The sequence below is a fragment of the Periplaneta americana genome, chromosome 1 (genome assembly GCF_040183065.1).
Source record: "Periplaneta americana isolate PAMFEO1 chromosome 1, P.americana_PAMFEO1_priV1, whole genome shotgun sequence".
Classification (NCBI taxonomy): Eukaryota; Metazoa; Arthropoda; class Insecta; order Blattodea; family Blattidae; genus Periplaneta; species Periplaneta americana.
The window spans coordinates 7,154,985-7,167,038 of record NC_091117.1 but is presented as its reverse complement, the minus strand read 5'-3'; the positions used below and the strand labels follow the sequence as shown (position 1 = coordinate 7,167,038).

Here is a 12,054-nt window from a genome sequence, read left to right as displayed (position 1 = left end):
ACAAGACTGTCGGTACCAGCGTTGCCAACCGTGGCCGAATTCGGCTAAACGTAGCTTAATTTTTAGTCATGTAGCTTGTAGCATAATGGTCGTAGCCGAATGTCAAAATGTAGCCGAATTGAGATTCGATCGAGCGACCATCTGTGAATACTCAAATTTTATTTGTAAACACTTTCTTTTAACAAATGTATTTTCTCATACTAATACCCACCAGAATTTCCTCACTTCCTCATTAAAATTACGAAAACATACCGGTAGAAGCTTTGTGTCACAGACTGAATTCTGAACAATGTGACCGGCATTTATGGCAAGGATAGCATTGCTATTTTCAGTTTTATTCTCCTATTATGTGAATAGCGCCTATTACCTAACAGACAATTTCTGTACTCGTGAATTTGCAGACACCCGTCAGGCGGTTTATTAGGGGTCGCCAACCCAACAAAAGTAAACCAGTAACCTGACAGTTCCTCTGCTTGTGAACTTCCCGGCACACAGCAGAGTTTTTATTAGGGGTCGCCTACTCCGCAAAATTAACCGTACTCCGACTTCAAAATAACAATGAAACTTATGCCTCTTAGATTTTAAAAACTGGCCCTTCCCACGCAAATCTATCCCATTGTCCACTTGCTGGGACACGTTGTCGAAAACATTGTAAACATCATAACATTGATCGTCGATCCTATTTATTACTCAATAACTGTACCTATAAATACGTATACCTTATTTTATTTCAAGGAGTGCAGTTCGGTGGCTCCTTTGAACACCCACTTACAGATTTATGACTTCCTACACAAACAACTCTGACAATTCCGTCCTGTCCCCTCGTCCCAACATTGCACAGTTGCCATAATCCTGGTGACCTTCGAAATTATGCAGTGAAACTGACGGGATTCTTGGAATTCGGAAAAGATGCGGCAACTCTGCCTCCACGTGGATTTGACGGGCACCTGTCAATTCTTCTGAACGAGGGTTGTGATTGGTTACTAACAAGAGAAGACAAGATTTCCGTCACAGTAAGGAAGACATTTATTTATGACAACCAATTAGTAGGGGGCAGTAGAAGGTCTGTCGGCAAAGTCCTTTCTATGAAACTGCACTCCATGAAAAAAAAATAGAGTATAGACAAATATGTATAAACACATGGGCACTGTGACTTTTTTGTATACTTATGTTAGCAAGTGTTATCAGAAGGATCAACTAGATTTCATTAGGTGAGTTAATAAATACTTTCCCGTTTTTATATTGCTGCATGGTTTGTAGATTGGGTTGAGCAACGCTTTACCAAACCTATAGAAGTGTGTTGATGCTTAGGCCTATGTATTGATTTTTCGGTTTGTAAGAAATAATAATGATTATTATAAATATTAACATTAATAACCCCATTAATAATAATAATAATAATAATAATAATAATAATAATAATAATAATTGTATTCGTAGCTCTTTCGAATTATTTTTATTAAACTAATATAATGGGCAATGAAATCATCATTAAACGCAGCACATTGAACAACATATACGCAAATTCTTCAAGTTTTGAGCGTAGCTTAATTTCAGTCTTTGTAGCTGAATTTCGGGATGTTTGTAGCAGACTCGCTCGTGTTCAGGTTGGCAACGCTGGTCGGTACATGGTTTCCACCACAAGCTGTGCATCAAACAAGGATATCACGAGCCAGCGGACAATTGTGTGTATCCTGTGCGGGAAACAACGTGGACGATACCACTTCTCGATTTGCACCAAAAGAACACGATTCCTGACAGAGTATAGCAGGGAACAGTAGATAACCACCACATCAATGCACATTAGTTCGCTTTCATTCATTTATTTTATAATATTCGTATTTTGTATTCTGTGCTTCTTGGGCAAAACGGTCATTGTTAATGTTTTCCCACTAAATATATACTTATTTTTTTTAAGATAGGACATGACAGGAGCGTTGCGATCGGAAAAAAACTGAATGTCTCATAGCGTAGTAGGCCTGTTGCTATGGTAACAACGGTTGAGTTGCCAAACTTACAGTTCCCACGTGGCGAGTGCTCAATCGCTCTCTTGGCGACATTTATTGTAGTTGACTCCATACAAAATAGTCCATAGGATTAAGATCTCGTTTGAAACTCCAGCGGAAACCATCAGAGAATCTGAGAAATGCGATCTTTCACGCAATAATCTCTCAGGAGGGATATCATGTCCGTGTCTTGCTAATCAATCGTTGTACACTTGAAACAGACCATTCTCGCTGGGCGTAGTTCCTTACAATTTGACGGGCAGATAAATTATCATATTGGTGCAAATGTTTAATGAAAATCTTGTCTTCGTTCGTTAAGCGACCCATTATTCACTAAATGAGAACTCAAAACGGAAGAAAACAAATGACGATAGCACAACAAACGGCTTGGCCTGCTGAACTCGTCAGACCATAATGCTTAGTTCGGCATAAACGATCGATTTTGCACTGCCTTACAAAAAAATAAAAAAATAATCTATACTAATAATAAATCTGTAGCCAACATTTTTGTGGTAATTTTCGATTTTCCAAAAATAATTGGTGTTAGCATGTATAATTAACCATCCTGAAACCGAAAATCGCTTTTTTGAAATTTTTGTTTGTATGTCTGTCTGTCTGTCTGGATGTTTGTTACCTTTTCACGCGATAATGGCTGAACCGATTTGTATGAAAATTGGAATATAAATTAAGTTCGTTGTACTTACATTTTAGGCTCTATGGAATTCAAAATACTTTATTTAAAAGGGGGGTTATAAGGGGGCTTGAATTAAATAAATCGAAATATCTCCCTTATTATTAATTTTCATAAAAAATGTTATATAACAAAAGTTTCTGTAAAAATGATTTCCGATACGTTTCACTCCAAGCAAAATTTTGATGGGACCAATTGCACCAAAAACGGATGTTCTCTGAACCAAATGATCATATGTATTGTAATTATTTGCATGTAATAACAATTAAGAAACATGTTAAAGGAATTATCATTACACTAAATGAGTTGTCTCTGGACCAAAATGATCGCATTTTAATTATTTAAATACAATTTAAATTAAGTGACATATTAAACGATTTATCCTTCTATCAAACACGAATGTTCCCTGGACCAGATGTCCTATTTTAATTATGTAATTACTTTATCATTATTTCTAATAAGTGCAGCGGAGTGCACGGGTACGGCTAATATTTAATAAATGGTAAAAATTAAATATTAGAGTACTTTCTCGGTCTACAAGGAATGTGAAATTTGCGTGTGAAATAAACTTTCAAGTGAAATCATTAGCTAGTGAAATATAACTATTTAAATTTTGTGCCGTTTTTTTTGCCCACTATGTATATTTTATAAAGTTTTTAGGCCTATAAATAATGTGGCATATCTTTTGAATGGTTCAAGATAAATAATTTTGGTACCGGTATGTACATCATCCCTACGTAGGCGATTATTTTCGTAAAAGAAGGTTTATTTTTTTAGTAGGTTATTTTACGACGCTTTATCAACATCTTAGGTTATTTAGCGTCTGAATGAGATGAAGGTGATAATGCCAGTGAAATGAGTCCGGGGTCCAGCACCGAAAGTTACCCAGCATTTGCTCATACTGGATTGAGGGAAAACCCCGGAAAAAACCTCAACCAGATAACTTGCCCCGACCGGGAATCGAACCCGGGCCACCTGGTTTCGCGGCCAGACGCGCTGACCGTTACTCCAAAGGTGTGGACAAGAAGGTTTATCCTGGGTCAATTTCTCATGGAGTTAGGTCGGTCCAAAATTTTATTATTTTTTTTATATTTTTTCTTTGGGCCCCCAAATTCGATTTTCAAATTTTAATGATATAAATTGCTTACTTTACACCCAAGAATCATGTCACTAAAGTTTGAAAGACATGAATGAAAAAATATGGATTTTTGTCCTAAGAGTCAATTAATATCTTAACAGTTTCTTCGACCTATCTCGTAGAAATCACAATTTACATTTCTGACTATCCTGCCTGTAAGAAGAGAAACCGCTGTAACGATGAAGTATACAGCTAACATATATATCATACCGTTAACAGCAAGGTCGCCAGCGTCCTATGTAAGACATCTGGGATAGAATCATCTTGTTACGTAACACAATCATTCCAGTTTCATTACAAAACACTAGAAGTCCTTAGTTAGCATCTTCTTCGTTCTCAAAAAAAGAAAAAAAAATTATTTTGAGGTTTACAGAATTTCACTCTCTCACAATCACGGATTTTGAACTTGTAATAATTTCATTACAATTTTCAAGAAGAGGTAAAAGAAACTTTGGGAGTAGGAGTTGTTGGTTGACTGCGCAGAGTTGATAAAATATCATAATACTATATTCTTATTTCGCCGTTCTAACACGAACCGGATATCCGGATGAAAAAAGTGACAGAGGGTTCATAGAATCCCTGTAATTGCATGAAACTTTTATGCTGTTCGTGATTGTTATTATGAGTATGGTCCTCGTTGTCTTTTTCGTAATCATTATTGTGGGCCTTATTATGCCCCTTGTCTTTGTCGTGGTCCTTATAGTGATCCTTGATTTGTCCTTATCATGGCTCTTTTCTTGTCCTTCTCGTGGTTTTTGTTGTCTTGTAGTGGTCCTTATAGTACCGTGATCCTTATCGTAGATATTATTATGATCCTTGTTGTCTTTGTCGGGACCTTGTCGTAGGTCTTATTATGGTCCTTGTTGTCTTTGTTGTGGCTTATAGTACCGTGGTCCTTATCGTAGATATTATTATGATCCTTGTTGTCTTTGTCGGATCCTTCTCGTAGGTCTTATTATGGTCCTTGTTGTCTTTGTCGTGGTTCTTATAGTACCGTGGTCCTTATCGTAGATATTATTATGATCCTTGTTGTCTTTGTCGGATCCTTCTCGTAGGTCTTATTATGGTCCTTGTTGTCTTTGTCGTGGTTCTTATAGTACCGTGGTCCTTATCGTAGATATTATTATGATCCTTGTTGTCTTTGTCGGATCCTTGTCGTAAGTCTTATTACGGTCCTTGTTTTTGTCGTGGTCCTTATAGTACCGTGGTATTTATCGTAGGACCTCATTATGGTCCTTGTTGTCTTTTTCATGGTTCTTATAGTACCGTGGTCCTTACCGTAGATCTTATTATGATCCTTGTTGCCTTTATCGTGGTCCTTATAATATCGTGGTCCTTACAATATCGTGGTCCTTGCCGTAGGTCTTATTATGGTCCTTATTTTTATCGTGGTTCTTATAGTACCGTGGTCCTTAATGTAGATCTTATTATGATCCTTGTTGTCTTTGTCGTGGTCCTTATAGTGCTCCTTGTCTTTGTCGTGATCTTTATCGTGGTCCTTGTCGTTGTCTTGTCTTTCTCGTGGCCCTTAGTTTGGTCTTTGTCTTCGTCATAGCCCTATAGTACAAGCCACATGGCCTAACACTTATGTAGAAGAAAAAGAAGATGATAACAGGTTTGTACTTAAGTTTCCATGTGAAAGTAGCCTTGTAAACTGTTCTGCCAATTAGCAATAATCAGTAAAGCATATAAAAAACAGTCTATTCATGATAGTTTCAAGTAATAGTATCATCTTCAAGTCACACGTGCACCGTCTGTGTAAGGAGTGGACAGCTACGAAGAATTCGCGGAACATGCTACAATACAATTACGTTTGAACCGTTAGATTCAAGACGCACACCTGGACAATAATAGAAACACTCCTCTAGTTTCTACATAAATAACGTCACTGTGAGGGATTGCATTTTACATGACATGTTTGCAGTTATACTCCAACTTTATTAACTTATTATTATTATTATTATTATTATTATTATTATTATTATTATTAATTGGCCATTAGGAAAGTCCAGGATAACAGAGAGGGTTTGGAATTGAACGGGTTACATCAGCTGCTTGTCCATGCGGATGACGTGAATATGTTAGGAGAAAATCCACAAACGATTAAGAAAAACACGAAAATTTTACTTGAAGCAACTAAAGAGATTAGGTTTGGAAGTAAATCCCGAAAAGACAAAGTATATGATTATGTCTCGTGACCAGAATATTGTACGAAATGGAAATATAAAAATTGGAGATTTATCCTTCGAAGAGGTGCAAAAATTCAAATATCTTAGAGCAATAGTAACAAATATACATGACACTCGGGAGGAAGTTAAACGCAGAATAAATATGGGAAATGCGTGTTATTATTCGGTTGAGAAGCTTTTGTCATCCAGTCTGCTGTCAAAAAATCTGAAAGTTAGAATTTATAAAACAGTTATATTACCGGTTGTTCTGTATGGTTGTGAAACGTGGACTCTGACTTTGAGATAGGAACAGAGATTAAGGCTGTTTGAGAATAAGGTTCTTATAAAAATATTTGGGGCTAAGAGGGATGAAGTTACAGGAGAATGGAGAAAGTTACACAACGCAGAACTGCACGCATTGTATTCTTCAAATGACATAATTCATTCATTCATTCATTCATAGTGTTCTGCCCAAGGACAGGTCTTTCACTGCAAACTCAGCATTCTCCAGTCTTTCCTATTTTCTGCCTTCCTCTTTGTCTCCTCATATGATCCATATATCTCAATGTCGTCTATCATCTGATTTCTTCTGTCCCGAACTCTTCTCCCGTTCACCATTCCTTCCAGTTCATCCTTCAGTAGGCAGTTTCTTCTCAGCCAGTGACCCAGCCAATTCGTTTTCCTCTTCCTGATCAGCTTGAGCATCTCTTCGCTTCTCTTCACTTCGTCGTAATGCCCATGTTTCTGCCCCATATAATGCTACACTCCACACAAGCCACTTCACTAGTCTCTTTCTTAGTTCTAACTCCAGAGATCCGCAGAAAATGCTCCCGTTTCTATAGTACGTATGGACGTATCCAGAAATACATATAGTGTGTTACTTCAGGCCGAATGGAAAAGACCTTAGGGAAGGCCGAGACGTAGATGGGAGAATAATATTAAAATGGATCTGAGGGAGGTGGGATATGATGATAGAGACTGGATTAATCTTCACAGGATAGGGACCAATGACGGGCTTATGTGAGGGCGGCAATGAACCTGCGAGTTCCTTAAAAGCCATAAGAAAGTGTTAATTGGTTATTTTACGATGTTTTATCAACTGCTATGGTTGTCTAGCGTCTGAATGAGATGAAGGTGATAATGCGAGCGAAATGAAGTCCAGGACTCATCGCCGAAAATTACCCAGCATTTGCTCTTAAGGGTTGAGGGGAAACCCTGGATAAAACCTCAACTTTGGACCAGGGCCCGGTCGTTTCACGGTCAGGGAAGCTAAACGTAATTTTAAAGCATTTATTATAAGAATAAATTATTGTATTCAATGGCAGAATAGACTTATATCATTGCTTAGTCAAACGGTTGCGACAGTAAATATAGGCCTAATGAAATATGCCCCTGTCGCTTTATTTCTGAGATACCCTGTATAGCATCTGGAACATTCACTAAGACAATTGCGCCAAGTAATGAAGTATTGACAAGAACTCACCAAGTAGGGGTTGAAGTGAGGACCCGCGGACTCGCAGCCCATGCGCATGTCGCCGCGCAGGTGCACGTGGAAGCCGTGCATGCCTGCGGCGAGCCCCGTCACGTTGCCCATGACGAGCACGGGCGCCCCCGGGCTGGGTTGCGTGAAGACGATCTCCCCGCTGCACGCCGCACAATCAGCCTCCCCCCCGCCGCACCCCGCTGACAGCACCGACAGCGCCTGCAGTGGCTGAAGATCCTAATTACGGCAAACCAGTCGTTTAGTCAAGGCCTCGTTCCCAGAACTTGCTACAAATACGTGAGAAGTGAAACTGTATTACATCCTACCACTGTAACGTTTACAGATAACACTTAGACAAGATAAAAGGCTGGTTCACAATAAACCGGAAACGAGAATCGGAACGAAAACGAAAACGGCAAAATTGTTAAAATGTATACATTTAAATGTGAGCATTCACAATTAACGAAAAGCTTGCCGGAGCCCGGGATCGGGAACGGAGACTTGGCCAAGTTTCAACTTTGCCATCTAAAAGCTACTTTGTCGTCGTTGAGAGAGGAACATAGGTTAAGGGTGTTTGAGAATAAGGTGCTTAGGAAAATATTTGGGGCTAAGCGGGATGAAGTTACAGGAGGATGGAGAAGGTTACACAACACAGAACTGCACGCATTGTATTCTTCACCTGACATAATTAGGAACATTAAATCCAGACGTTTGAGATGGGCAGGGCATGTAGCACGTATGGGAGAATCCAGAAATGCATATAGAGTGTTAGTTGGAAGACCGGAGGGAAAAAGACCTTTAGGGAGGCCGAGACGTAGATGGGAGGATAATATTAAAATGGATTTGAGGGAGGTGGGATATGATGATAGAGACTGGATTAATCTTGCTCAGGATAGGGACCAATGGCGGGCTTATGTGAGGGCGGCAATGAACCTTCGGGTTCCTTAAAAGCCATTTGTAAGTAAGTAAGTAATATTTTGTAGCAAGAAGACCGTGACATAACCTATGCATTATTTTGTTCTGTGCTGTGCATCATGGAGCAAGTTTTATTTGATGAGATTCTAATATTGAGTGCTGAGGAAAATTCTCACTATTACGATTAGCGGCGGGCCTCGTATAAAGATGAGAACATGAAGGAGAATACGTGGCTTTCAATAGCTGCATCTTTGAACACCGATCGTAAGTGAATCATATTTTATTACTGTATTAGTTGTATTACACACTACATATTCATGCTTCAATTCAAGAACTACTGTTATGTTCATTTTTGTTCTATTACAAATGTTTCTTCTCTAATTATTTTGCGGTATGGTAGATTTAAAATAGGTTGTGATAATAAAGATGCATGGGCATATTTATAGTACCGTTGAAATTTTGAAGTTGGTTAACCTGTGTTTATGTTGGCTGTCTTGTACACATGAGAGAACGCCATTGGTCAATTATACACAAATAACATCAGAATGCGTAATATCGACTTTACATATCATTATTGACATGCATATCGATATGCATTGTCGTCTACGTTCTCGGTATATTGTGAATCAAAAATTTTCATATTCACGTCCTCTGCTTCTCGTGTTCACTCTGGTTCTCGTTCCTGGTTTATTGTGAACCAGCCTTAACTCTTAAAATTCAGTAGATAACTCTTTAGAAAAAAAATCTCTCCTATTATTTGGGTAAGAAAGAGGATAGATAATAAGACCCATTTATCCGTTTCGTAGGAATTTGGTGTACTTGTATATTCTAACATACGCACGTGACCGTCATATGAATCATAATTAAATGTGTAATCATTGACCTTGAGAAAGAGTATACAGGGTGATTCAAGAGCAAAGTGCCATGGTTTTTGGGGTGATAGTACGGATGATTCTAAAGTAAAATAATAATAATAATAATAATAATAATAATAATAATAATAATAATAATAATAATTTATTTTAGCTGGCAGAGTTAAGGCCGTAAGGCCTTCTCTTCCACTCAACCAGCAAAAAGTATATATACATATGCATGAACTTACAAAGAATTCAACAATTTGATTTAGATGAGAGTTACATGTATACAAGAGTTATTTACGAATTAAACAACAAAATACTATGAACTATTAATTAAACACTGAAATACAAACTATGTAGCAGAATTAAGCTAAAATACATAGAATGTTAATATGTTTCAAATAATGTTAGATAATAGAAAGAGATTATTATGAGACAATTTTGAAAATACAGCACAATCAGGATGATATCTAAAGGAAAGAAGTAACAATGTAGTCAGTAATATTTTAAATGAGTATGATTGGAGTGAAATGCTAATAAGGTTATGTTTTAAGCTGTTCTTAAAGGTGTTTGTTGTCTTGCAGCCCCTAATACTTTGTGACAAGGAATTCCATTGACGCGAGGTGGTTATTGTAAAAGATGATGAATAACAAGATGTTCTATGAAGAGGTATACTTAGCGTGCCACAGATAAGTGATCTGGTATTTACGTCGTGGTTAGAGTATAGATAAGAGAAACGAGACGAAAGGTAATTTGGTGTTGAGGTATGCAGAATTCGAAAGAGTAAAGACAAAGAGTGTAAAGTTCTACGTTCTTTAAGTCGGAGCCACGAAAGACTTGCGAAGGACGGTGATATGTGATCATATCGTCGGATGTTGCACACGTATCTGACGCACATATTCTGAGCTCACTGTAACTTGACTGACAGTTCAGAACTTAGGTCACTTAACAAAACGTCACAATAATCGAAGTGCGGCATTACTAGGGTTTGTACTAGGGTAAGTTTTAGTTGCTGGGGCAAGACAGGGTGATCGTTTGGGTATGGATAAAATAAAAACACCGTAAAACATTTACTACTTAACTTCATTTGTTGAAACTTTGTGCATACAACACTGAAAGATGGGAGATTCCTCAGAGCTCAACATGACCCCCATTGCGCACCCTGCACAACTCATAACGGTGATGCAATTCAGCCCATGTCCGTTGTAACATAAGAGGGGTGATTTATTGAAAAGCTTGAGTAATTTTTACTCTCAGATCATCAATGTTCCTGGGTTTCTGTGAATAGACAATGTCTTTAACAAAACCTCACATGAAGAAGTCTGAAGGGGTTAGATCTGGGGAGTTTGGGGACCAAGCCAAGAGATAGCTGCTTCTCGTACTGGGTTTCGCAAGAGACCTCCTGCATGTTTGTTTAACACAGAACAAATGTTCGATACCACAAAATTATGGAATCGTATTTAGGTACATTACGCACACCATACTCACGTCCTAATTCTCTTTGAACTCTTTTAACACTCTCAAATTTAGCATACCAAAGAACACATTGTGCCCGCTGTTGGTTTGTAGTAGCTATAGCAGCAATAGTAGTAGCTGTAGCAGTAGTAGTAGCAGTAGCAGTGGTAGTAGTAGCGGTAACAGTAGCAGTAGTAGTAGTAGCAGTAGTATTGGTAGTAGTAGCAGTAGTAGTAGTAGCAGTAGTAGTAGTAGCTGTAGCAGTAGTAGTAGTAATAGTAGTAGTAGCATTAGCAGTAGTAGTAGTAATAGTAGTAGTAGCATTAGCAGTAGTAGTAGTAGCAGTAGTAGTAGTAGCTGTAGCAGTAGTAGTAGTAATAGTAGTAGTAGCATTAGCAGCAGTAGTAGTAGCAGTAGCAGTGGTAGTAGTAGCGGTAACAGTAGCAGTAGTAGTAGTACCAGTAGTATTGGCAGTAGTAGTAGTAGCAGTAGTAGTAGTAGTAGCAGTAGCAGTGGTGGTAGTAGTAGTAGTAACAGTAGCAGTAGTAGTAGTAGCAGTAGTATTGGTAGTAGTAGTAGTAGTAGTAGCAGTAGTATTGGTAGTAGTAGCAGTAACAGTAGCAGTAGTAGTAGTAGCAGTAACAGTAGCAGTAGTAGTAGCAGTAGTAGTAGCAGCAGCAGTAATAGTAGCAGTAGCAGTAGTAGTGGTAGTGGTAGTAGTAGCATTAACAGTAGCAGTAGTAGTACCAGTAGCAGTAGTAGTACCAGTAGTAGCAGCAGCAGCAGTAGTAGTAGTAGCAGCAGTAACAGTAGTAGAAGTAGTAGTAGTAACAGTAGCAGTAGTAGTAATAGTAGCAGTAGTAGTAACAGTAGCAGTAGTAGTAACAGTAGCAGTAGTAGTAACAGTAACAGTAACAGTAGCAGTAGTAGTAACAGTAACAGTAGCAGTAGTAGTAACAGTAGCAGTAGTAGTAGTAGCAGTAGCAGTAGTAGCAGTAACAGTAGTAGTAGTAGTAACAGTAGCAGTAGTAGTAACAGTAGCAGTAGTAGTAACAGTAGCAGTAGTAGTAGTAACAGTAGTAGTAGTAGTAGTAACAGTAGCAGTAGTAGTAACAGTAGCAGTAGTAGTAACAGTAGCAGTAGTAGTAACAGTAGCAGTAGTAGTAGTAGCAGTAGCAGTAGTAGCAGTAACAGTAGTAGTAGTAGTAACAGTAGCAGTAGTAGTAACAGTAGCAGTAGTAGTAGTAGCAGTAGCAGTAGTAGCAGTAACAGTAGCAGTAGTAGTAACAGTAGCAGTAGTAGTAGTAACAGTAGTAGTAGTAGTAGTAACAGTAGCAGTAG

General features: G+C 38.3%; 1 protein-coding gene across 1 annotated transcript in view; it reads right to left on the bottom strand.

The window, feature by feature from the left end:
* Positions 1-12,054, bottom strand: part of LOC138703241 (superoxide dismutase [Cu-Zn]-like) — a 77,828-nt gene that overhangs the window by 22,331 nt on the left and 43,443 nt on the right. Inside the window, exon 3 of the mRNA XM_069831000.1 lies at positions 7,487-7,723. Within this exon, the coding sequence (XP_069687101.1) occupies positions 7,487-7,723 (237 nt within the window). The remainder of the gene's footprint in view (positions 1-7,486; positions 7,724-12,054) is intronic.